This window comes from Acipenser ruthenus, chromosome 2, assembly GCF_902713425.1.
Source record: "Acipenser ruthenus chromosome 2, fAciRut3.2 maternal haplotype, whole genome shotgun sequence".
NCBI classification, from domain to species: domain Eukaryota; kingdom Metazoa; phylum Chordata; class Actinopteri; order Acipenseriformes; family Acipenseridae; genus Acipenser; species Acipenser ruthenus.
The window spans coordinates 3,432,240-3,459,773 of NC_081190.1; the positions used below are offsets into that span (position 1 = coordinate 3,432,240).

Sequence of the window (27,534 nt, forward strand, 5' to 3'; positions counted from 1 at the left end):
GAAGTTCACCTTTCAGCATGACAACGACCCAAAGCACACAGCCAAAGCTACACTGGAGTGGCTAAGGAACAAAAAGGTAAATGTCCTTGAGTGGCCCAGTCAGAGCCCCGACTTTGTGGCATGACTTGATGATTGCTGTCCATCAACGCTCCCCAAGGAACTTGACAGAGCTTGAACAGCTTTGTAAAGAAGAATGGTCAAATATTGCCAAATCTAGGTGTGCAAAGTTGGTAGAGACCTATCCCAACAGACTCACAGCTGTAATTGCTGCCAAAGGTGCTTCCACCAAGTATTAACTCAGGTGGGTTTCAGTTTTGTATTTTTTATATATAATTTTTTTCTCAATGAAAACTTTTTTTCCCCTTAACAGTTTGGAGTATGGTGCGTAGATAAGTGGAAAAAATCCTCATTTAATGCATGAAACTCTGAGGCACTGACACAACAAAATGTGAAAAAATTTCAAGGGGGTGTAGACTTTCTATAGGCACTGTGTGTGTGTGTGTGTGTGTATATATATATATATATATATATATATATATATATATATATATATATACACATGTGTCTGTCTATCTGTCACGGTCTAGACGGTGAACATAATAGCTGCCTTAACTTTGCACCAGTCGTCACAATCCTCGGCTCCTATATCAGTTTCGTATTGCACCTGGCTATAATGCAATTAACTCACGGTTTTATACTGACGAAGCCAGTAGAGCTGGTTTTGAAGACGCATGGGGTCCCCAGGACCAGGGCTGGGAAGCCTCTGATGAAGCCAGGAGAGCTGGTTTTGAAGACACATGGGGTCCCCAGGGCCAGGGCTGGGAAGCCTCTGATGAAGCCAGTAGAGCTGGTTTTGAAGACACATGGGGTCCCCAGGACCAGGGCTGGGAAGCCTCTGATGAAGCCAGTAGAGCTGGTTTTGAAGACACATGGGGTCCCCAGGGCTGGGAAGCCTCTGACGAAGCCAGTAGAGCTGGTCTTGAAGACACATGGGGTCCCCAGGACGACAAAGCCAGTAGAGCTGGTCTTGAAGACACATGGGGTCGCCAGGACCAGGGCTGGGAAGCCTCTGACGAAGCCAGTAGAGCTGGTTTTGACACTAGGAACAGATAACCTGCTGTTCTGTTGTAAGAAATACAAGACAAGCTTATCAGGTGCTACAGTACTCTGTGTTTGGTCAGATAAGGAGTAGTGTAGCAGCGGTTTTCCATACCTGGCATCTCTCACATCCTCCCGTATCATGGTGTGTTGGGGTCTGTCTGGATTTCAACATGACTGTAATACAGCTGTAAGTTGCTGTTAGTAGGATGGTCACGATTGTGTGAATGGCTCAAGTATACACAGAAATTGAACAAACTTAAGTGTGGTAGTTACTAGTACTTTAGATGCAGTACTTGAGTACCTAAACAAGCTATTGTACTGCTATAATATACATAAAAGTAAAACGAATACAATCAATGGTTGACATATTATTGTAATGTTTTGTTTAAAATGTATTCATATATGTAAGTTTCTAACATGTTTTAAAACAAATTATTGTTATTGTTAAAAATAAATAAATAAATAAAATCAGACAGCAACAGTCTACATGAAAAAATAACGTACTGTCTCTTTAAGAATGGTGTGACGGCATGACCCTTCCGGTCAACTTTCCACATCCAAGATGGCTGCTTGTGTAGAGAACAGTGAGTGGTATTTTTAAAACAAAACTGGGGGAAGTGTAAAACAGAGACCTGTGATGTAACCGACTCAATAGCGAAAACAAAAAAGAGACACGTGAGTAGAGATCCAACGAAGAGCAGGATGAAGAGATTTCTGGTAACCACATTTTAATACGTTTCCTTTTAAAAACAAAACTGTCAAAACAAAACAAAATAAAAATGAACCGAGATCTCAGTTGACTAGATTCGAGCTAGTTGTTGTGTGGTATATTGATATTTGGAGCTGCTTAAATGAATGAATTAATTTAATATTTGCAGGCGTTTAGAAACTTCAACTGTAGGTATGCATGTAACTCTTTTATAAGCTCGTTTCAGAATACGCTGTCAGTATGGAATTTGGTTTCCTAGCCAAGTTAAGTGACTGTTAATCGAAGTAAATTTACTATTACAGTTTATTATAAAGTCTGAGGTGCGTGTCAGTAAAGCAAGACTTCTGTAAGTATGAGGAATGTGTGAATGTTTTCGGCCTTGTCACAGCTGATTGCAGAGGGGGGGAGGGGGCAAAGTTCTACTGAGGTTGGAATATATTAAGGAAGTGTGATTGTTCGCTCCCCTGGCGAATTTGATTAAAGCTGTGCCTTGCTGTTAGTACTCTCAGCCAGATCAACACACTGCTGCCTGATTGTAGCATAATATTTGTGAGTTCGGTTTAGTCAAAATGTACAGTACTAATTCTTTCTTAAGTGTGCCTAAGCGTACTCTTTCTTAAACAGTGCTCGCTAATGCCACGTTTTCTTTACCATGAAACACTTCTGGAAAGTCTGAGCTAATTATGATCTCAAGTTAGGACTGGTTTCTGGTTAGGTCTGCCCCAGTTTGATATTGAACGAGATTGATTTGATTGAGTTATAAACAGGTTTCATGGTACAGATAGAAATATGGCAAAATATATCTCATATATCAATTTTCCTGTTGGTAAACGTTCTTGGAAAAAAAATGGCTTGCTATTCTGAACCATAATGTTTAAAGTGTGCTTTATATTTACACTTACTTAAAATCAATGGTTTGGTTCAAGCACAGGAAAGGACACAGTTTATATATAGATATATATTTTTTTAGTTATTATTATTGGCATGTAAAGAGGACAATACTGCACTCTTCCGTAATTACCTTCAGGTATTTGGTATCTCTGCTATTGTATCTCTGCCATGCATATTTATTTTACAATTGTGACGTTTTTTTAGATGTTGTATTTAAAGGTTCAGTGTTTAAACTCTAAACCAGTGGTTCTCACTTGTTGCTCTTACACTCTTTTTTGATCAGACCAGATTCTTTATTCATTGGTACTGCACCACGGCTCTAACGTGTTTTGTTTATTTTATTAGGAACACAAAAGCTGAGTTTGTGTTTGCTCCTGAACAAGAATGGACAGCTACTTCAAAGCAGTGGTCTGCGATCTGGACAAACTGCTAGATGATTTTGAGCAAAACACAGGTTGGTTCACTTCTGTAATTCGCACTGTTAGCACAGCTTAAACCTACCATACCGCTACACCTTTATATATGCAAACACCCCAGGGAGCTTCACAAATAAAATGTTCAAATAGACAAATGCTTATTCAAAAAGATCAATAACTGTTGAATAGCACTAGTCTTGGACCACCTTGCCTAAGGTAACATTAGGTAGCGCTAATCGGGGTCTGCGCAACCAGCTGCATGTAAGCAGCTGGTTATATATATATATATATATATATATATATATATATAATATATATATATATATATATATATATATATATATATATATATATATATATATAATGTATGTATGTATGTATATTTTGGAAAACCAGATAGCTTTTGTTTTGGTCATGAATTCTAAAAAGTTGTCTTCATTTTTCTTCTTCCAGATGAGCTTACAACATCTGCAAGTTATTGTGCTTCAGCCTACCCATCTCCTTCCCTCAACTCCCACCACTTTGTCCCCGAATCATCTCCAGAACCCACGTCTCTGCATGAAGTCAAAAGCCTTACCTACAGCACGTCTGCTGAAGTGTCCAATGGTTTTCAAACAAAACCCTTGACGGAACTTGACATTTCAACTGTCGACAGCACAGCTTCAAATAACATTGCACCCCCTTGTCTGGACAGGGGTCTCAAACCTGTCTGTGACCTGGTTAGCAATTCAGAATCCCTCATTATCGGAACCATTAGCCATGATGCTTTTCAGGAGCTGGATATTGTCGAAAAGCAGCTGGAGGAAGGTTTGCTTGTAGACTTTGATACGCCTCCTGCATATGCTGCTGGAGATGCATTGCAGTTCAGCCTCAGTAATGTTCCTGGTGTACAGGTGTTTTCTGGGGGAGGTTTGGGACCGCAAGGAGCAGGACGCCTTGCAACAGGACATTTGGAAACCCTGAGCCTATTGGACATTATCTTGCCCCCTGAGGCTGCTGACAAACCAGTGAATATAAATTCATCTTCAAGCATTGTCCACCAAGAACATTTAGAGCAAGTCCTTCAAAATGAAGCTGGTGCTCAGAACGTCGGGGAGCTGAATGAAGAAGACAGCCAGGAGGATCAAGAGTTTCCATGCGGCCCCGAGAGAACTGAGAACGGCACCACAGTCCTTTCAAAAACTGAATGCAGCGAGGACAGTGTGGCTGTAAACGGGACCCTCCAGTGCACAGATGCCAAGGAGCTAATCCAATCAAAGGAAAATGTGAATGGTGGAGCAGAGTTTAACTCCTCATTGGAAATAACAGCTTGTTCATCAGACAAAAAGCTAGACTGCGAGGAAGAAGTGAACAGTTTAAACCACGTAAAATCCATCAGGGAGGTGGAAGCAGAACAGAACGACCTGAACGTGCCATGTAGTCCTACAGAAGATAGCGAGACGCCCCTGCCCTGTCTTCCAATTGCCGTGTCCATGTGCGGCTCTTTGGTTTTGACGCAAGACTCCAAAAGCAACGGACCTCAGGTTGAAACCACCAAGATTATAGCCAGTGAATTGTTCCCTACACAGACTAATACACCCGTGGTGAACAGTCTTTCTCCTGACCCTGAAACACAAAAGATTATTCCTCCTGTGGAGGAAAGTACAAAGACTATGGACCAAATTGGTCCAGAGCCTGCTTGCGAAAGCCGCAGAATCCAGTCGGAAACCAAAGTCAACCCTGAGACAAAACCATTCTTGCACTACACAATCCCTGACAGCCTTGCCATGGCAGAAGCAGATTCAGTTGAAGGTGAAGACTCCCCCAGCAGTGTTGTGGACGCCACTGAAGACTGGTCCTACCCTGTGGGCTCCAGCCCCGAGTTCCCTTCAGACATAATGTTTGTCGATGACTTTCTCCCAGACGGAGACCTGTGTGACAACCTGGTGAGTGACGCGGACCTGGATGCCTTCTTGATGGAGCAAAGCCTCAAGAACACTGAGTCGAGGCCTGTGGAGAATTCTACTGACGAAGGGTTTTCAGAAATGAATGGTGACCTGTCAGGGTTGTCTGATCCTTCCCAGAACACTGGGGGAGATGGCCTGCTTGAGGTTGTCAGGAGTTCCCTGAACACTAAAGATTTTGAGCCTGCATATTCCGAACCTGAGAGACCTCCATCTCTGGAGGTAGACCAAAACTTTGTTTCTTCTGGGGACGTTGCCCTGAATGTAGTAGAAGACACAAAAGGCAGTGGTGAGACAAACACGTGTAATTCTGTTTGTCAGACACCCAACCCAAGTGCTTGTAATAACCAACACCCATATTTTGGAGGGGCAAGACCAAAACAACTTTTTGTTCATCCTCCAAAAACTTTATTGACAAGGGAATTGAATGACCTTAAAAGAGGCGATTTTAAAGATGTTGCTTTAGCAGGAGAGCAAATTGTAAATCCTGTGCAATCCCCTGGTACTGGGGAGGGCTTCCCGAACCAGTATTTAGCAAGTCCTGGGTATACCTACTCTGAGAGAATAGACAGTAGCAATGATTTGGAAGAGGGCTCGGAATCTGCCCAGCTTCTCGTTAACAAGGAGGAGGACAGCACAGAGGAGGCTGTTTCCCTTGATGATCAGCAGATGAGAGAAGAATCAAGTCTGGGGTTGAAACAGCCTGCATGGGTACCTGATTCTAAAGCACAACAGTGCATGAACTGCCAGCTCAAGTTTACCTTCACCAAAAGGAGACATCATTGTCGGGCATGTGGAAAAGTACGTGAATAGTTTGGCAAAGAAAAAAGATTTCATTTGGTGCAGTTCTGTTTTGTTTCCTGAATAGATACTGTATATATGAATGAATGTATGTAATAAATGAATGAAACTGGATTTCTTATGGATGCTGTCTGGATTTTGGCCCTTTTGAGATGCATTTGTAAACATCTGACCACAATAAATTAAATTAATGTTTTAAGCTGAGAGCTAAATAATCGTAGTGGTTATTCATTATATATTGAGTTCACAAAGTATGCAACTTTGTTTGTTGTAATATATAAAACATTGACTTTATTCTTATTCTACTGTCTAGCAGCTAGTGGATTTTTTCATGGCCTAAATTTTAATACATTTTAACTTTTTTAACAGGTATTTTGTGGTGGTTGCTGTAACCGAAAATGTAAGCTAAAATATATGGAAAAAGAAGCTAGGGTTTGCGTCATCTGCTATGAAACTATTCATAAAGGTAGGTGAAAGCTGTTCTTTGTCATAGCATCTGTAATTCAGTTTCTGTTGAACAAGGATAAGCTGTAGGACTAGGGCACAGATTAGTCTTGTAATGAATTGAATTTATCCAGTACAGACTAACTGAGCTTTTTGCTCTGATTTTGCCAATTCATAAATATTGAATGAGACATTCCAGGGATTGGTTAATTTTATTTAGGAACTGCTGAGCACCTAGGCTTAAAGATATTCAGCCTAAATATCAAAACACGACAGTAGCTCCATTCTCTTGTCTACCTGTCAACAAGAATAGACAGTATTTCAACAGAGCTAAAGCCTGTTAGACCGGACTGCCCTCCCAGGGTCTTCTAGCTTCTCCAGTCTCTTCTCTGACTCCCTCTCCCCATTGTGGAAGCCTTATTAGATTATTTGCAAATTCAGGATCTACCCCCTGGCTGCTTCTACTGATCCTTAGCTTATAAATATCCCTACAAATGCAGTCTTACTGTAAAAGATACAACAAAGATAATATTGATCTTGCGAAAGACCTTGCGAGTAATGAAATTTAGAGATCCGGGCCGATGCTATGTGGAGGGTTAGTTTCTGTTCTGCTTCTTTACATCATAAAGGAGCAGGCAGGAGTGTTATACAGCAGGGGTGTGCAATTTTTGAAAAAAAAAATCTTGTCCAAGGGACAAAATGCTAGAAAAATCAACCTGTCCTTCTTAAAAATCTACTTGCCCCCTCCTCATCGCACAAAACACACACAAAAAAGTAGAATATTATTTTAAGGATTTTGGTTTTATTTAACAGTGAACACAATCAATCAATTAGTGATTAACAGGGGCAGATCTTGCCTTGTAGCTTGACGGGTTCACCAAATTCTTCAAGATAAAAGGTTCCCTGTGACCCCACTTCACCTCACCAAATTTATAACATACTTTAAGGAAATGTTCCTTTCAGTGCAGTTTGGAACACATTTGCTAGTAAATGTAAGTAACATATTGAGACTATAATAAGCAATACTTGGGAGTTATTCAAATGTAAAAATACACTCGACCTGTTTTTTTCACACTGTTTCTGTATAAGCTGAATTCAGCTTGTGATGTACAGGTGTTTGTTTGTTGCATCACAGATACGAAATCATTGCCAGCTGTTAGTGCTGCTTTGTGGAATTCAGATTTTTCTTGATGTTTCAGTTTTGTAACTGCTGAACCCTAGATTTTTAAACACCTTATGTATAACCTGTCACGTTTCTCTGTATTTTTTAATGTTTTTTCTACCAAAATGCATGCAATATTTACAGTGGGCTCCATCAAATTCTGCTAAGACAACATATTTTTTTCTTTTGTTTATTTCTATTATGTACTATTTTTTTAAACAGTGTACAGCATTTTACAGCTAATTTTTCCTCATCTAACATCTTGTCCCATGATGTCTAACTGGAACACTGCTGCAGCAGAGTGATCCTGGCTTCATACCTTGATAGCATTTTATTTAATTAAAAATAAATTAATTTGCAAGGGCAACATTATTTCCCTGCACTACTCTCACTGAAAAACAAAAACATAAATGAACAGAATGTTCCGGAACACCCCGTTATGCAAGTAGAAAAACACAACCCAAGCATCTCCTGGCGCCGAGCAAACTAAACCAATTTCAACTGTCCGTGGAATTTTACCCACTGTATCAATACATTTTCACATGCATTCCCCCTTTTGCTGTTCCTTGTATAGAACGTTCAAGCTACAGCAGTTAATACACCCCCCGCCTTTCCTGCAACAGAACCATGCAACTCGTTCCATCATCTTATTGCAAGTGTTTTTTTATATGGGTGCAAAGCCATTCTTATCTATATTAACATGCTGTGCCTGCATATCTGGATCAGGGTCAATGCCAGGAACATTTAAATACACCAGCTATCCGCAATTTGTGTCACCACTTGTATACATAGAATTAATACAGTAAGTATTATTTCCAATAAAACATATCATTATAGGTGTATTATTCTGGCTCAATTGAATAAAGGCACTCAAAATTAGTTTGGTTAGGAGTATTCTTCCATCCACATCCCAGATAAGATTTGAATCTATCATCCAGGCACATAATGGCAGTTAAGCCTCCTGATAACAGAACCCCTTATATGGTAATTTATTATATATCGTTATTGCCAACGTATAGTATGGAATGTTTCAGAACCTTGAAGTAGCCCCCCTCGTCCTGAAGCCTGTCTGCAAACCGACACGTAGACACTACAATCGCATTCAAATCTAAAACGTGTGTAAATATGGTAAATGGCAAACTAGGTTAGCAACAGTAAAATCAAAAGAAAAAAAATCATTACATTTTTTGCCAGGGAAAGTTGTCTTGAAATGCTTCTAAACAGTAAACTTAATGTTTTTTTAAACATCCCAACAAGTACATATTTTTATAATTTTATAAATTACACAACATGTTTTTTTTAAATCTGCTAATACCTAAGCGACTGGTGTGTTTAGGTTTTTTTTTGTAACTTTACTAGATTGCTGCATTTAAATGTCAGGTTCATGTATTAAGAAAGCAGTATCACTTATTTTCCTCAAGTTTAAAAGATTAGTGCTTTGCCAGAGACTCGCTTGGCAGCTGTTTCTGGGTTTCTTTGTAACCAATAGAAGATCATCTTTTCCACAGCTAGCCAATCAGAAGTGATAGGGGTGGGATGTAAACACTTAAATGTTTGTGCTGTGTAGATGCTAGACTTCTGCAATTCAGTTTTCAGAAACTTGTGTAGCTCTCTAGAAATATACCCAGAGTGTTTTTCTGGCAATAGAACGAACATAAATAAATGAAACTATTTGTCCAGCGGTGATGGCTGTAGTTAGCTGTATTCATTACCTTTCTATATTCAATCCCTTCTCAATACGTATTGTTGCTGAAACCAGTCCAGACTCCGCTGGTTCTGTTTGGACTACACTTTCTCTGCTGAAGCAGACTGAAAATGCTTTTTTTGTTTTTCCTTGCCTCTGCTGGATGTGAACAGAGCTTTAGCCTGCAGCAGAAGGAGATGTCATTTTGATTTATTTAGATGACATTTTAGAAAGGATTGAAAAACATTGTTGCCAGTCAGAATGAACACCGTTTGAACATGTGGTAAGAATATGCTTTTTAAAGCTTTCGCTGTTGCACCTTTTTGCACTGAAATTGAACTAATGTAGTAAATATTATAGAATGTGACTGAGCATACATTTTACTGGTAGTTTTTGATTGTGATGTCAGATATCCTTTTGAATGTGGGTGTGTCATACATATTATTTTTGTGTTCAGGGACTGATGAACTGGTCTGGACCTGCGAAAGCAGACAGTTGTTGATTCCAGACTCAACCTTTACAGTATTATGTAAACATCATGCGGACCAAGAGCAGTTTTACACCATTGCAGTGCGGATCTGTGTTTTGAATATTCTGTAAAAGCATCAGATATCTTCTATCAAGACTCGCTGGCTAGCACATCCAGTCTTGTTGATAAAGCACGCTGTCTGTCTCTAAACATAAGCTGTGTATTGTTCACTACCAACAATATAGCTTCCTGTTGTCCCTAGCTCACATTTTTGCTCATCTCTTTTCTCTTTCTTAATGATATAATGTTATAAATCTCACAAGCCATGGCCCAACTGAAAATATTAGATTTCTTTGCTCATTGGACCATAACCCCTATTATGATATCTGGGTTAATCTGTAAAAAAAAATCCAATCTATGCATTTGAGGCATGCTCCCTTTATCTGTGTGTCTGCGTGGTGTAACTTACACAGTAGACCTGCCAGTTATAATTTGAAATACTCCTTTAGTGCATATTTTTCCCCATTTACTGGATTGTTGCTCATTCCTGTACTTATAAACCCTACTACAGTAATAGAAAATCTCATTTATCCATTCCTGTACTTATAAACCCTACTACAATAATGTAAAATCGCATTTATCCAATCCTGTACTTATAAACCCTACTACAATAATTGAAAATCGCATTTATCCATTCCTGTACTTATAAACCCTACTACAATAATTGAAAATCGCATTTATCCGTATCGGATTGTGTTTCTTTCATTTTCGGTAGCAAACATTCTTGATTTATTGGATACCTTTTTGTTACCTTACACTTTTTTAGTGTAAATTGCACTTTTCTTTCCTTACAAGCTCTTTGTATCTTTGTGGATATTGCCTGCCCCTCTCTAAAGCTTACACGGCTTTCTGCTTCATACCTGTACTCATCAGTGACTGGTCAGTGATTGTATCATGTCTGTAAAATATGATGTCATTAAAATTGACATTTTAACTCTGTTGCAGGGTAGAAAATCAGTCATTTTTATTTCCATGTTTGGGTCATGTGTCTTCAGAAAACAGCAGCTGAGCTAACAATGAATTGTTAGTTCATACATAATGCAGCACAACATCCAGCTGAGTCACTTACAATGGCCGAGGTATTTTCATTTATTTTCTAAAGCTAGTTCAGCAGTACAGCTTTTATTTTTCAACCTCGGAACAAGGTTGTGGTTTTGCTGCTGGAACAGTTGTGGTTTTCATGTTTTTTTAACTATTTTTGGAGACCGAGCTATCTGTTTTATTACTGACTATACTACAGGAATCCATTTGGATTTTCTATATCGTCATGGCGAGTGAGGTGGTCTGTGTGTGAATCCAGGCGCTTCAGATTCTGTACTGTGTTTCCCTGACTTGAAAGGGCTTTTTTAAGCATCCAGTTGTCTTGTTTTGTGCCCAGTGGCAGTTCAATGACGGTGGTTTTGAACTGTAAGTGATACGAGAGCCTAGAGGGTGGATTAGCATCTGGTGAGTGGCAGCATTGTTTAATTCTTTAGCTAGTGGTGTTTAGTAATTTAAGTATCCCTGTGGGGTCCCTATGTCAAGGTATCCCAGCATTTTTTGTTTGCTTGTTTCACTTTGAATGTTAAGTTAGCCCAATCGGCACCAATGACTTGATTGTCAGCGCCTGATTTCTGTGGAGCGCTCAGTCTGCAGCATAGTGGACTGGTTTTCTTTGTTTGGTTATGTGGAAGTTTCTATGAAAGATTGTGCCACTTATAACTTCTGATAACCTTGTTGCACTGATCTGGAAATTGTTTCCAGGGTTCGTAATAAAACAGGCAGAGGTACAGATTTTGACAGCAAAAACACCCCAAAGATCCACTTGCTGGCTGTGTAATAGATCTAAGAACATGCTTGTTTGGTTTGGTGTGCTAGACCTTTCTTATTGCTGGATGGGTCTGCTGATATGCAACAGGGGATTGCATTTGCAGGGATGGAAATAAGACTCCAATTGCATAGCAGTTTCACCCATTCCAGGTTTTACTACAAGCTTGAACAAATATTTTTGTGTATGAAGACATTAATTGTGTTTTTAGGTTGTTCTGGATCGCTCGGTGCTGCTTAAAATTGGTTGTTGTTTAAAGTGAGATGTTAGCATTTACTGTAGAGGGCATGTATCTACCTGTGAGGTAATGACTGCTGTGCTTGGAACCTGATTGGCTCAGATGATCTCTGCGCTTTCTAATATTACAACTAATCTTTTTTTGTGCCACATTTATAACGACACAATAGAGTTAAAGACTGAGAACTCCACAGTGAACCTTGTGACTCATACTTTGCCATCTAAATTTCACCCTCGAGCTGTGTGGGCCTTTGTGTAACACTGTCGGGTCAAATAAAAACCAAAGTACGGTAGGTAGGTGTGGCAAGGACTTCAAATCTTTTTACAGGGATATGGATTTACCGGTCGTAGAGTAGCAATGCAGGGAAACCTTGCATTAAAACATAATGCAAAACTTTTAAATAAAGATGGAGCAGTGATGACGGACACAAGATTATACAAACTCCTCCACTGCTTCAGCTGCCGCCTACAGTTGTGAAATGATTGTGGGTCACTTCGTATCAAAAACAACCACTAGAAAAAGGGTTGGAGCTGCCAGGACTGCCTGTGTAACCACACAGCATGTGGGTGCAGATGAGAGGGAGAAACTCTCTCTCTCTCTGCCTAAATAAAAACGAAAAATAAATATAGTCCCACTACTGGCCGTGTCCATTTTTCAATTTTTTCAATTTTTTTTTTTTTCGTTTTCCAGCACAAGCCCTTGAGAGGATGATGAGCCCGACCGGTCCGAGTCCTAATCCTAATATTCCCTCTGAATACTGCTCCACCATCCCTCCCCTGCAGCAAGCCCAGGCAGCTGGCACTCTCAACTCCCCTCCGCCCACCGTAATGGTGCCCGTGTCTGTGCTCAAGCACCCCGGAAACGAAGGTAACCTGCACATCTCTCATTCTCCCGTGTATGTAGTGCGTGCAGCTGTCGCTGTGTAGACATTTTTTTAAATAATACCATTTTTTTTTTATCTGATTTCTGGAAGTTGTGAAGGTATGTGATGACACAGTGTGTCATTGTAGCCAAAACAAATAATTATTATTATTATTTTTGTACCACAGTCTACAGTTAAGATTTGTTGGCTTTGATTATCAGTATTTAAGAATTATTGACATATTATTTCCGAAACTAAATTACCACAGGTAAATTTAAATAAAGAATTGTACATTTGTATATCCTGTGTGTGCTCTATGAGGTGGATAAAGGGAACACCAGCTGCTGTGGCAGTGCTATGATAGATATAATGTGTGTGTTGGGATGAATTTCTGAATATTCAAAACGAATATTTTTTGACACGTATTCAGATACAAAAATCAGATGTTCTTATTCGCTTCAAATGACAAAAATACCTTGCACTTATTTACCACCTCACTAGTTGCGTGACATTTTAAAAAATGGCAAATTAAAAAGAGCTCTGTGATATGTGAGATTAATATATATATATAAAAAAAACAGGCTCAACACAGCAGCTCTATTTTTAAAAGTTTTAGACAACAAAAATGAAAAAAAACAGATTATGCGTGTGCATGCATGCATAGTGATCTCTATGGAGGCCATCTGTGTGTCAAATCTCATGGGACAGAAAAAAGGCAAGCACATCATTCTGAAATGGCTCACTTAAACAGTGCCCAACTTGCTGGAACTGTGTAGTGATTTTTATATAGATTTTATATATTTTTTGTTGCTACTTTGTTATTCGGAATGTAATAAATGAGAACCAAAACGGTGAGTTTTTTTCCCTCTTCAAATAAAACAAACATGGAAATGCTGTTGTAAAATGAAGTGTTTAAAGTTAAGTTTTCGTTTGCTTGTTCAGCCACAAAAAGGCACAAGTAACCCTCATGTTATTACTTTATGAAAACGTGTCGATGGCCACGGTTTACTGTGAAGAAACGGCAAAGGCAAGGAATGAAAAAAAAGTAAGAAAATAATTCAAATGTGGTTTCAACTTTTATGTATTTATTTTGGGAATAAACAAAAAAACGTTTAAGTTGAACTGCTATTTGTCATCCTTTGTTTTGCATCATAGGATCTGTAGTCTCCAAACAGATGAAGTACAGAGTTGCTAATCAGGATGCAGGTTAATACATTTACCAGTATCCTTTTCACTCAGCTGTTTGAATGAGGGCGTTTAGTTTTATTCATATTTCTTCCCTCGGAGGGCTGCACTAACAGGAAATTTGTGTTAAGTGAATTTGTATTATAAGAAATAATATAGATTTTAATTGACATTGCTCTGTGAAAGCTACAACATTAGTCAAATGAATGAACAAATGAATAAGCCAGTTGCTTCAGTTGTGCAATGAAATGATAATTTGCATTTTTATTTAACCATCACTTCAAAGTAATGCATTGCACCATAAAGAGATACTTGTTATTTTAACCAGTTGTATTGTTCGTATGGTTTGGATTCACTTTGTGTATCATTTTCTGTTTGTTGTCACATCCTGATGACTTGTTTAAAGCACCCCTAACACCTCAGAAGAGCTCTCGGAATCACCACGTTAAATTGTCATGGAGGTTAAAACAAAAGTAATTAGCAAGAACAGAATATCAGTTTGTTCATGGATGAAAATGCCATCACCTCTCTTTGTGCCTTTTGTACTGTCCAAATGTGCCAGTGTTGCGCCAATTAAAAATATAGAGGTTGCAACTGTGTGTAACCTGCAAGATAACAGCCTGGTTTCACAGACTCCACAGTTGTCACAGTTTGTGTTTGTAAAGCTCCGGTGATAGTTTCTCCTGTTTTTGTAGTTGTACTCCGCCAGTTTTCTCCTCCTCTTACAGCTGGGCTTCCCAGGGAACAGAAACGGGTCTGGTTTGCAGATGGTATTTTGCCAAACGGAGAGGTAGCAGATACATCGAAACTGTCAGTAGGGAGCAAGAGGTCATCCCAAGACTCCAGCCCTGTAACCCCCGAACCTCCTGTGGTAAGAGCGGGGCCTGCCCTGCAGTGCTACCTTGTGCATTTAGGGCCTGCTTTTCAGACCTGTAAGCTGCCCTGTTTATTATTTTTATTTAAGAAAACCTAAATAATTAACATACAACACTAAACTGTCTATCCAAGTAGAAAGCTGTAGTCGGGAGCCATAGTTAAGAGACTGTGCTATTTGTGTTCTGCTTTATAACAAGACTACTAGTTTTAGCATTGTGGGGCAAATGGGATCCATACTACTGTACCGCCTTATAACCAGTTCCGCAGTATAACGGGCCGCCTTATAAAGGGGGAGCACTGTATAGCTATGTTTGTTTTTGTTATTTTTCTTCTAGTCTAAAGCATAAGTTGAAAAAAAAAAGTTTTACATACCTGACAGCCTTAGCATAACAACCTTTACACAAATCCCTTATTACTTTATACAGGTATGGGAATGTGATCCATTCCCAAATACGGGCTTGTTGCTTGAACTCTGTGGTTTATTAAGCTTACAGTAAAACCTGGATTGCTGCAAACACAGTCTTGAGTATTGTTTCTATCCATGCTGAAGATCATTTAGCTTTCCAGACCTTATTTTCCTTTTTATTCAAGTTTACTGGAGTCCATTTTTCATTCCTGTGCAGCGGGTATTAGGACCCCACATGTGGAGCACAGTAAGTTGGTTGTGACGCTAAGGTGGGGAGCCTAGTAGCTGCTGCAAAGGAGGGGAATGTATAGTTTGGTGGCAGAATAAATGGGCTTCACCAAGTCAGAATAAAGCCTGGAAAACAAAAGGGTTTACACAGAGAGAGAATCGTGAGAAACTTTTGTGCTATATTTTTAGGTGAAACAATGGTACTGACCTGCAACATTTTAATTTTTTTTGTTTTCCTCTATGAAGCCTCAGGTTCAGAAAAGCCTGGAAAATGAGATTCAGGATTCAACAGCTACAGAGCTCAGCGATTCTTCAGAACAAGCACCTAATGTTTCTAAAGCCGCGATGAAGGTACCGAACAGTCCAGCTTCTCGGAGTCCAGAAGATGATATGAAGCATCTTATCACGGGGCCCTCGGATTACAGAACGTTAACCACCATAGGGGAGTGCATTACCAAGACGGGCAGTCTGGTTCCTGATGACGAGGAGGGGCTGCCCCCTGTTGTCTTAGCAACAGGGGAGAGAGGAGACGGTAATGTGGCAGACATATGAAAATCTAAACAGCAATGTAGAAATGTGTAGACAAAGCTTAGACCAGTGGGTGCACCACTCAGTCTGCAAGACCCCATTCCAATCCGTTTTTTTTTTTTTTCTTTCCAATAAAGTCCAAAATTAGGTACTTGATCCTTTAGCAGGTTCAGTTAACTAATTTAGGACCTGCTTGGAATGGACTGGAATGGATCTCAAGGGTCAGAGTTGTCCACCACAGGTCCAGACAGAAAGCCTACTTGATGTTAATTGATGATCCAGAACTGTTTATGCATTGCGTTTCCCTGTTCAACTTGAAACCTAAGTGATATTATTCAAATGTGAACTGTAGTTGAGGCTTGTAGTGTTGCTGAAAGGGTTGAAAAACTGACACATGGTGAGCAATAAAGCACAAAGCCTCAGAAAAAGTGCTTTATTGCTCACTAGAGGTCACCTTTTCAACCCAGTGACACATTCTTCCCCTGTAAGGTGAAATCTGCAGTGACTGTTTTATTAAAATCTTATTTCCTCCAGAGAGATCTGTGATGCTGTGGCTGGTTTGCAATTTTATTTATTGTAAAGTGGTGTCGGATGGCACTACAAACCACTCCACTGCACAGTTTGTTTGGTCATGTGAGCCTGCATTAGCTTATTGGGATGTGAGTTTATAGGAAGGGGCTAGGTGACTCCTCTGACTGATTCACAAGCCTGTCGTACCTTTTACCTGGAGGCCTCTGTTAGAATCGTGCTCAGGTCACCAGTGAGATGAGTTTGATATAGCTCCTGTTATTAGTCTAATCATAAAACCACCCCAGAAATGGTCACTCTGCACTGAGGCTGACTGAAGCCTGTGCTGGCCTCCCTTGTTTGTAGATACATTCTTGTTCAGAAACAGTACGTGTATTTTTGATTAGAGTATAATGAAAGGACTGTCCCATTTCAAATGCAGACTCGCTGGTGGAGGATCGCCCCTCTGCCAGCCAGCTGATGCTGCTTCTTGAGGAAGGAGGTCCCAACCCCCTCACGTTCGTGCTGAATGTCAACCTGCTGGTGAATGTCAAGCTACTCACTTGTAAGTACTCGGCACATCCCTGTGCAGCAATTTTAGTTTTTTTTTAACCTGTTTTTAGACACTGTGGTGTACTGTACTTTACTCTTGTACTCAGAAATAAAAGTTAAAAAAAATTAACATGAAAAATAAATAAAATAATTACTGTGTGGGGTATAGCAGTTGTGTAGACAGGGTTTTTCTGTTGAATCACTGAGCTAGAGCGTTGTTGTTGTTGTTGTTGTTGTTGTTGTTTGTGAGAATATGACGTGCAACGTTTCCACTTTGTCTCAGATGCTGCGCGGAAGTGCTGGTGCTTCAGTTCCAATGGCCTGCACGGGGTGGGTCAGCCTGAGATTGTGTTCTTGCTGCAGTGCCTGCCAGAGGAAAGCACTCTCCCCAAAGACATCTTTAAGCTGTACATTACCATCTATCAGGATGCACTAAAGGGTAAGGCTGAGGCATCTGGAAATTGAAACACTCTATCCGATGAAAAAAAATAAAAATTAGACCAGTATTTCAACAAGGTGTCTAGCATCCAGGCTAGTGTCTAGCTTTCAGAAAGGATAGCCAGCTTGGAGTCCGTTTTAATTGATTTAACCCGTAGTGGACCTACATACCATCATCATTTTTAAATCATTTAAAGAAGGGGATTTTGTGAGAACCAACATCTCTAATAGTGCGGGTGAGTCTCAAGTGTATTTTTGTCTTTTAAAAATGAGTTATGTTGGGTTTCTTCCTATTTAATATTTAAATATAATGGTGGTATTTAGATCTGTCACTGTTGATTTAATTAAATAGACCCCGTTAATTAAAATTTAAAACGAGATGTATCGAGGACCATGGTGCCGTCTCCATTAATAACAAAGATGAGTTGCACACAAAGGGAGGATGGTCAAAATGGGGCAACTTGTGCACAAGAATAAAACCTTCATTATTGAGATGTGCACCTTGCTTACAGAGAGCAGCATACAACTACACTTGCAAACTAAAAAACAAACAAACAAAAAGCAGGTCGTCTAGTAAAAATGAACTGTGGTCCTGTCTGATATCTGCTTCCAATTTACTCATCTGACGTTAATTGCCATGACAGTCTACTTTTAATATATCTTTTTTTTTTTTTCTTCTTCCATCAGGGAAGTACGTTGAAAATCTGGGCAACGTGACCTTTACTGAGAGTTTCCTTGGCAGTAAGGATCACGGTGGATTCCTGTTCATTTCGCCCACCTTCCAGCCCTTGAATGACCTGTACCTGCCAGACAGCCCCTTCCTCTTTGGGGTTCTCATTCACAAGCTGGAGGTGCCCTGGGCAAAGGTCTTCCCCCTGAGACTCATGCTGAGACTGGGGGCCGAGTACAGTGGTGAGTCAGGGAGAGGAGGAGGAGGAGCCCCCTGCGAAAGGGAGCAGAAAAAAGGAAGTGACGTTTTGAATTTGTCCTTTTGAAACGGCTGACACAGTTATATGTTATTTGTAAGCCACCTGCAGTAAACGGAGCAGAGAAGTTTAAATGCTGGGCAGGGCCTTTTCAAGTAAAGAAAATTAAAAAAAAAAAAAAAAAAAAAAATCCTACAATATTAGCTGTCAGTTATAGTTAAGTTTGATAAGAAATAGAGTACAAAGCGCTTGGAGAAGCAATTTACATCCACCAAGATCTTAAGCGTACACCAAATGCAGATTATACTTTTATCAATATTTCCATCCAACCGCACATAAGTCTCACATATCAAGAGAACTGCTTGTACAATTGTGATCTAAACTTGGTAAGGACAATCTTTAATGCAAGTTATTGAAAACATCCGAAGCCAGGAAGATACATAGTGCCATCTGTCTGAACATATGTCGCACTGACATTTTTTGACCTCTCCACATCACTTATTCAACTGGAATGAAACTTGGTATGGACATTCTTAAGCACACATTGTTGCGGCTACTCTCGGGCAGGGGTTTTCAACCGTTTTTTGAAACTGTACCCCCTTCTGTCTGGAGTTTTCAGCTCAAGTACCCCTTTACAATTTTCACTTGACTGAATGGTACCACAGTTACAATACAAGGCAGAATATTCTGATTAACACATTTCTTTTTCCCCTGTTTTATTTAATATATAATTTATGTCACAACAGTTTGGGATTGAGAAACTGCTGGTTTAGGACAGAATACCAAACAGCAGGCTTAATTCTTAAAACTTTTAATTTTGTCTTTGGACGCACAGAATTATAAGACTATTTGGGAATCTCTTTGGAAACTCAAATTCACTTTCTGTTCAGCAAAGTTATTATAAATAAATGTTTAGCACGTTACCATTTACTTACCATCTCAGCATAATTATGTGCTGTTTACAATATCAAAAAAAATTAACCAAGATACAACTATAATAACTAACACTGATAAACTTTTTTAAGCCAACAAAACTCCAAACGGATTCGGTGGAACTTTCTGTCTCTTTGCACATTCTGCACTCTTGAACTTGTGTTTTCTTCCTTCGTTTCTGGCAGGAATCCATTTCAACCCGCCGCTATTGCTGTTACTAAAAAAAACTAGCCGCGCCTAATTAAAAAATAAAAAAAAACTGTCAAAGTATGAGTGTTGTGATTATTATTCATGTTTACCAGAACATTTATACTTCCAAAAAATGCTGAAATATTGGGCTTCACTGCTTTTAGTATTCAATGATACCACAAGCTGAAAACAGCGAAGTCAATGAGCAGCACAGAGTGCTCTCCATAGGCAGAATCACCAGAGCCCTGCTTCACACCCATATCGGTGGAGGTCCACTCATTTGGAGTCACGCGTGCGTACAGGTGGAAAGTACGGCTGTGATTAGATTCTATGTTTTTTTCTTCTGCGGTTCACTTTGAGCTGCTAAACAAAAGTGAAATATTTATGCGCAGTGGTTTAGAGATAATAAAAAAAAAATCAATTCAAGATCATTATTTTTTTAACCCATTTTTATTTGCATTTCTGAGTCATCCTGCGTACCCTCTATGACCCTTAAGTACCCCCAGGGGTACGTGTACCCCTGGTTGAAAACCCCTGCACTAGGGTATCAGAATCCTAGGTAATTTTGAATTACTTTTCATGAAACTAGATCAACATTTGTTACAGAAGTTGTAAAAGAAAAAAGGCTTATGTGTGTTTTTTGTTTTGTTTTTTTTTTATTTTTTTTCAGTGTATCCTTGCACTTTGACGAGTTTCAGATTCCGGAAGCCATTATTCAGAGAAACTGGACACACTATAATGAACCTTCTAGCAGTAAGTGATTCTTCAAACACAAATTTCACCAATTAATAGAAGCCTATGCACTTTATCTCCATTTTATCCTATGATCCTGCACCAGGAACAACTCCACAGGCGCCAGTGATTTAATAGCAGCGATGCTTGCTGAGAGCAGTGGGATGAGGGCAGCAAGTAGTTCCTGCACAGCTGCTGTCATCTCTCTATACATATTTACCCAGTTTTCCACAGACTGAAGTGGAATTAGTGTCGGGTGGTTCATTTTTCTATATCTTGATCCTATATTTAGGTCTACAGTGTATTCCAGTCAGGTAGGCATCATAGGCATATTTGTTAATATTGGTTGTCTCAGTTTTTTTTCAGGGGAAATCATTTTGAAGTGGGTGCAGGTAGTTAACAGAACAGCCACCTAATCAGCAGAATATATGATCTTGCCTATGATGCCTGACGTATGGGATACCCCGTAGTACCCTTTTAAACTCCACATTTCTGCAGTAAAAAATAAACTATTTATGGTCAAAAATTCACTGCCACATGCAAATCCTCTGCATGAAAGAAATATGTTGCTGTTCTATGCTCCTTCAGTTTCTTTTCTGAATGTACTTTAAAGTCAAGCTTATTGCTCACTTCCCTTGCTTTGTCTTTATGCATTGCCGTATTCATTTTGACAATGCCCTTTTTGCAGGACCTCAGAAATTACCAGTACAGTCTGGCGAGTGTGGAGGGCTTGTTGATTCACATGGAGATGGGCAACAGTTACATTGAAATCCCTAAGGGGAGGTTTAATGAGGTGAGTGTGACTTTTCCGTCTGTGCTCCATTTATTATTTATTTATTTTCTTCTTTTTTTTTTCCCCACTTAGACAAGCATGTGACCAGCTTCAGGGAAACACAAAAGAGGAGGAATGTTAAGCCATTCTTATCAAGCCATGCAGAATGTGATCTCACTAAGTCATAAGACTTAGCTGTGTGTTGGACAGTAAAACCTCTTCATGCTAAATTTAAAACGCAAAACTGTATTACACAGCGAAAACAAGCAAGAAAACTACGTAAAGTATGCTATGTCAGCATGGAGATCAAATAGTACAAACAAAGCCATTGGGACATTAAATACACTTTAAAAAGGGGGATCAAATCGCCTGACAGACTCTCTCCAGGATATGTGCGTGCAGAGAACAGGAGTGTTGAAGATGCTAGGGGGCGCAGTGGGTTAATGCACTAGTCTTTTACTGCTGGAGTCCTGGGTTGAACCCTGTTACATTTGACAGTGGTCCAGATCACAAAACCACCACACAATACAACATCTGGTTACTTTTGCAGACAGTCTCAATTAAAAGGAGGCCAAGTATTAAATGTACATGGAAACCAAACTGCATCCTAACGGCGTTCTAGACGTGACAGACTAGAACAGTCTGGGAAACGATGACTCCACTCGAACTCTCTGCCTACTCTAGCAGTATAGGAAAGAGAACTCCAACCAAAACAACAAGTAGTGAACTACTAAATCACTATATACGTTTTTATTTTATGGTATGAATCCGTGAAATATTTAACCAGTTGTCCTTGGACATACTTTCTTTTAAAGTGAATTAGTGCTGAATTCATCTACAGCAGTTAAATATGAAGCTTTTTTTTATTTAATAAGAACAGAATGGAAAACAAAAACGTATATCTAGTAAGAAGACCCTGCTTATATTTATAAAGGAAATATGCTTTAACTTTTACATTTTGTTTTATTTTCCTCATTAAATTGAATATGTCTATATACACCAATCTAATTGTATGACATTCTATATTTTATTTAAGAATATTGTTAAAGTGAATATAAATATACATTTAATAGTTGATGGTTCCATGTATCATATTCTATATATTTTGTACAGTAGGTAGAGCTAAACTTTCAGAATCTAGACGGTTAGTTTTCAAAATCAATTTCTTCTCACAAAAACCGATCCAGTGATGCAAGAAAGTGTCAGTGTATTTTTATGAAAGCAATCGATTCACAGCGGCCTGTATCTGTATCCCTAGATGATGAAAGTAATGAATTCCTCCAATGAGCATGTCATCAGCATGGGCGCCCGCTTTAGCATGGAGGCAGATTCCCACCTGGTGTGTGTTCAGAACGACGATGGAAACTATCAGACCCAGGCCAACAGTGTACCGGGCAAGACTAGGAGAAGTAAGTCACGGTGGCTTTAAGCCTCTGTAAAACCCTGCTGCTCAATGACCTGCACTGACATGCAATATCTGAGTCTGTTCATGCATATGGAGGTAGGCAAGTCTAGCTCATTGCAATGAAAACTGCAGTCTCTTGCATGCATTTTCACGAAAACATTATCATTTGGTGTTTGTTTTAAGAATTTACACTGAAACCGTTGAATCCTTCAGCTGTAGTAATATACTTCTATATTTTATATATTTTAAAATACCATTCTGTTGAATCCTTCAGCTGTAGTAATATGCTTCTATATTTTATATATTTTAAAATACCATTCTGTTGAATCCTTCAGCTGTAGTAATATACTTCTATATTTTAGGAGACCGCTTGAAGTAGCTTTGCTGTTCTAATGAAGGCATTCTGTTTGTTTCAGTCACTGGAGCAAGTTTTGTTGTTTTCAACGGTGCTCTGAAGGCCTCATCAGGATTTATTGCCAAATCCAGCATAGTTGAAGGTAATGAATCAGTACTTGTGTTTCTCAAGTAAGCAATCCTGGGTGTCTCTTCTTGAAATTAACTTGAATCCCATGTTGTCTGTAAAACATCACATTTCCCAGATATTTGACTCCCTTTACATTATGCCTTTGGGGCTGCTCTGTTTCTGTTCACAAAAGCAACCTGTTTCTAGTTAATTTAGTTATTATTATTCTGTATTCATTTTTTTTCATCAGATGGTTTGATGGTTCAAATAACACCGGAGACGATGGAAGCATTACGGCAAGCTTTTAGGGAAAGAAGGGACTTCCAGATCCCATGTGGAAAACATGATTCAGGAGATTTAAGAGAATATGTAAACATCCACTGGGTGGAGAGGGCATCCATTGTAAACACAGGGTAAGGATAAAAAGTCTTTCTGAAAGCACAGTGGACATTTTTGGTCAAATTATTTATTTTCTTACTCGAAACCGTAATAAAGCTATCGGTTTGCTGTATTTGTGTTTTGGTCAAGATCTGTATTTTACTGTGGAAAGTCAATTTCTGTGACTTCGCGTCATTAAACCATATAGATGCAGCCTAGGTCCATTTTGAGCAAGGCATGTGTCTTTGCCCTGGTAAGGGTTCATATTGTTTTTGTTTTTTCTGTATGCCCTTAAGAGTGGACGCTGCTTTCGTAATAAAATGCCTCTAGTTAAGATTGCATGAACTGTGTTCAGTAAATGCATGATGATCTACCCATGTGTTAAAACGGTTCTGCAACGTGATGGTTCACTATAATCAAATTAACACCAAGAAATGACTGTCCATAACATGCTTTAATTTTAGTTCCAAAGGCCAAATTTGGGCAAAGCTACCATGAATTTATATTGACAACCGCATGTAGCACTAGTGCCACCTGGTGTAGTCACTGGGTCTTTTCCCCCTGTTCCTGACATGTTCTATAGTGTGCCAATAGAAATTCATTCTTGAATATTTCATAACGTAATACTGAAGAACCACACATCTCGTATAGCCAATTCGTTAATGCAATGAGAATACTTTATAGGGCTGTTTTATTAATTTATTCTTCTTCATTGTCTAGGATTATGAGCCCAGTTGATGGAAAGTCCTTGGAGGGGGTTCCAAGCGTTAAAATGCAACAGGAGGCAGAGTTTGAAAGCGATGGGAAGCTTGTGAAATGTACTGAGGTATGCAAGAGAACAAGAGGATTATATGAGGTTTTAACCTTGCGTGTAACACATGAATGTCCAGAGTGTTTACCCAAGGATTGTTTTAATTGCCAAAACGGGACAAATAGGCATTCCCCTTCTATTAGGTTGTAAACAAAACAAAATGGTACATTTCCCCTCTTGGTCTTTTATCATAACAGATGAAGTGTTATTTTTGAAGATAACTATTTTGATTAAAAATGAATGTGGTGGTTGGTGTTGGAAGCTGCATTCGGGTAACCCTCAGTCTCCCAGTGCCACTGTATATTTGCATGACTGTAGTGAGTGTTGGTGCTGCTGTTTGTGCTCCAGGTGTTCTATCTTCTGAAGTGCCCAGAGCAGTCTCTTGCCAGCGTTCTGGCTGCCCACAGTCAGTTCTCGAAAGAGATCGCCACGGCCTGCTGCGCTGCCCTCTGCCCTCACCTGAAGACCTTGAAAGAGAGCGGGATAAATAAGCTGGGACTCAGAGTTTCCACAGACACAGACATGGTAAAGTGTGGGCTAGATCCTACTTTAGCTGTATGTGCAGTGTGTATCTCAGTTTGTTTCCTTTTTTGCACAGGTTAAAATGGGCATGCTTCATTATTTGCTACGGTTATATTGGACATTTCAAAAATGCTAATGTTGGGGATGCTCTTGTAACAAGATAAATAAGATCAAATCAAAAGAAAAAGTCTGTGGGTGGTAAACCAATGCCAACATGTGCATGTTATTGAGAGCGAGAAGCCATTGATTGGTGTGTTGACTGCTGTTGACAGGTGGAGTACCAGGCGGGTTCAGGAGGCAGGCTTCTTCCTCAGAGCTACATGAACGACCTGGACACCGCGCTCATTCCTGTGATTCACGGCGGCAGCTCCAGCCCCCCGCGCAGCCCCATGGAGATGGACTTCCTATTCTTTATAACAGAAAGCCTTTACTAAGACAAGGGCGAGCCTCTGATTTCAGATATGCCAAAGCATTAAAGCTAATCACAGCAGGTTTTTTTTTACAAGAAGCTAAAAGACTGGGACACAAGCAATCAAACACTTCAACTTCACTTTCTTCTTTTTAAATGCTTTTTATGTAGGATATGTTGAATACGGTACCATTTACAAGGTCTTTTGAAAACCAGGTTTTTTTTTGTTTGTTTTTTTCTTGTGCAGTTTTAGAAGCTTTGCACATAGTGGTCTCTTCAATGAATCTAAACATGGCAGATCTAAACACAAAGTTCTCTTCTTTTAAGGGTTTAAACAGCAGCGCCACCGTTTAGGTCAACCGAATAGACCACAGTCTGAAGGAAGGTCATTTACTTTAAGTATCAGCCAGCTTTAGTATCTGAAATGTATTTAGGGCCTTATATTTAACAGAACAGAAATGTGATGGATCCTGTACATTTATGTAAGTGTATATACTATTAGAAATCCAGTGTTCTACACTTGAGGTAAAGGAGGAGATTTTTGTCTAGTGCATTATTATAAACATCCTTGCATTGTCTTTCACTCTGGTCTTCATTTTTAGCATGTCCAATTTTTTTTTTAATTCGGTGCTTCAATCCTATTTTTGGAACAAATCTGTGCATCAAAAGATATTTTTGATAGGATGGTATATGAGTTGATGTGACAAATTTCCATTCAGGTATAACTAAACTCCTTGGAGTGTAAAATGTAAATATGGCTACAGACACTAACTCGCTGCTTGGGGTACAGCTATGGTTCACAAAGGTAATATGGTACTGTAGAGATGTGCTCTTGAGCTATCACATTTGTATTCCCTCCAAAAAACACAGCTGGGAATTATATATATATATATGTGTGTGTGTTTTAGGTATTGATTCAAACTGAACTTCTTCTTTTTTTTGGTTTGTTTTAAAAAACGTTGTTTAAATATATAACATTTGTTATTCAATATGAACATTCATTTGCTGCCTATCTAAAATAGAGAAAGTTTTGCATGACCCAAACTTTACACAAGGAACACTTTGGACTGAACGTACAGTAGCTGTGTATGTATGTTTATACAGTTTTAAGCTACATTAACTTTATTGTTTTGATAAAGGAGCCACCTCATTACACTTCTGGAGCCCTAACTCCCAAGACAAACCCTTTGGAGGAAAAGTACCGTTCAGGCCTGACCTGGAACTGACCTGGACCCTGCTGACTCGCAGTGATGCTCATGTTTATAGAGAAGAACCTGCACACTTAGACAGTATGACGTTGCTGTTTGCCTGCCTTTTGTTTGTTTGTTTGTTTTTAAAGAAGCAAGAGCTGAACATTGAGTTTTTGATGCCCTGAAAAACCTGTGTAGTTGAATTTAATGCTGGAAAAAAAATAATCTATGAGACATATGCACTTTATTGTAGTTCTGTAATAGGAGGAAGGGAACGCCTGTACTCTCCAAGCCAGCCTATGGCCAAACACTAGACCTGGGAATTGTATCCTGCCATTGTACTATTGAGACACCGTGGGCCATGTTTTCAAACTGTTTACTCCAGTCTTTAATTAACTCCTATTTTTATTAAAGAGGCAAGACACCTAATAACTAAGTTATATATTTCAAGTTCTCTTAATCACTCTCAAGGTGTTTCATATCTCATTTTGTAACATTTAATGTGATGTTTTCTCCTTTCAGAAAGTAGGAGTTAAAGAATGGAGGAAATGCTTTGAAAATAAGGCCCCTTGCCTTTTCTAAGCATGTGTTTTTCCTTTGTGAGTGTGTTGTTTTTCTTTTTAAACAGTTTATAATCGTTGCCGGTGTCAGTCATTGTATTGTGTTTGTCGTGTTTTTTTAAAGTCTGATTTGTCATTACTGCTTTAAGGTAGTGGTCCTGCTAGACATTTATATTCAGAGGAAATTAACTGGTGGTAAAGTTTACCAGCCTTGTGTATAGCTAGCAGTAATGGCCTGTTGCAGTTGTTACCAGTTATCCTTTATTATAACCATACATGTATTTTAATTTTAATTCCTATTAGTAAAACATATTTATATATATACCAATGTATTTAAATGTGGTACTGAAATACTACAAAGGGGTGTTCTATTAACCCAATCCCTGCAGCATGTCTGCTTGTTGCATTTATGGCAGGTGCTGGTGGTAAATGGCAGGGTCTTCTTCCACACACATGGATTTCTTTATTTTTTTTTTGTAATGTGTAATTTTATTTATATATATTTTCTCTTTCCCTCATTGACTAGTGGCTGTATTTGATAATACTGGTGAGGATCCTATCTTCATACACAGATTTTGTATAACTGTATTGCATATAGGTGAAAATAAATTATAAATTTGTATGTCACATTTTCTGTTGTCATGGGTGCTTTCAGTTTCCTCCTCTTTGTATTTATTTTTAAAGTACTGCATTGTTGCAGTACAGTCAAATAGAAATGTTGAAACTTGTAGTTGAGTAACCACACTGCATGTCATTGTGAATTCACTAAAGCGTGTGCTTTCAGGTGGATGGCAGTGCAGTTGCGATTGCATCTATTAACCTATAAATTACATTTTTGAACATTATTTATTTATTTTTTAATTCCAAGCAGTTTTAAAATATAGTGCACAAACAGCAAAGTGATACATTCACAAATAGAGCACCAGACACTATCCAA

At 39.1% G+C, this 27,534-nt stretch overlaps 1 protein-coding gene across 4 annotated transcripts; it reads left to right on the forward strand.

The window, feature by feature from the left end:
• Window positions 1-1,623: 1,623 nt before the first annotated feature.
• Window positions 1,624-27,226, forward strand: LOC117403667 (zinc finger FYVE domain-containing protein 16-like). 4 transcript variants are annotated; one of them, XM_058986587.1, is made up of 19 exons: window positions 1,624-1,818; window positions 3,047-3,155; window positions 3,571-5,861; window positions 6,231-6,327; window positions 12,416-12,592; window positions 13,743-13,793; window positions 14,501-14,643; window positions 15,529-15,814; window positions 16,760-16,882; window positions 17,153-17,308; window positions 17,995-18,219; window positions 20,026-20,108; window positions 20,776-20,880; window positions 22,118-22,268; window positions 22,681-22,761; window positions 22,978-23,140; window positions 23,826-23,931; window positions 24,265-24,441; window positions 24,711-27,226. In XM_058986587.1, exons 2-19 carry the CDS (start codon window positions 3,086-3,088, stop codon window positions 24,870-24,872), a joined length of 4,647 nt encoding a protein of 1,548 aa, XP_058842570.1. In that variant the 5' UTR covers window positions 1,624-1,818; window positions 3,047-3,085; the 3' UTR covers window positions 24,873-27,226. The 4 variants fall into 4 exon arrangements, with proteins under 4 accessions (XP_058842570.1, XP_058842573.1, XP_058842578.1 ...); XM_058986590.1 differs by having other exon boundaries at window positions 1,624-1,776; XM_058986595.1 differs by lacking the exon at window positions 13,743-13,793.
• The last annotated feature ends 308 nt before the right edge of the window (window positions 27,227-27,534 follow it).

Coding starts and splice junctions, on each gene's coding strand:
- LOC117403667 (XM_058986587.1), top strand. CDS start 3,086: ATGGACAGCTACTTCAAAGCAGTGGTCTGCGATCTGGACAAACTGCTA. Junction 22,269..22,680: donor ACCGGGCAAGACTAGGAGAA/GTAAGTCACGGT, acceptor TGTTTGTTTCAG/TCACTGGAGCAAGTTTTGTT. Junction 23,141..23,825: donor GCATCCATTGTAAACACAGG/GTAAGGATAAAA, acceptor TTCATTGTCTAG/GATTATGAGCCCAGTTGATG.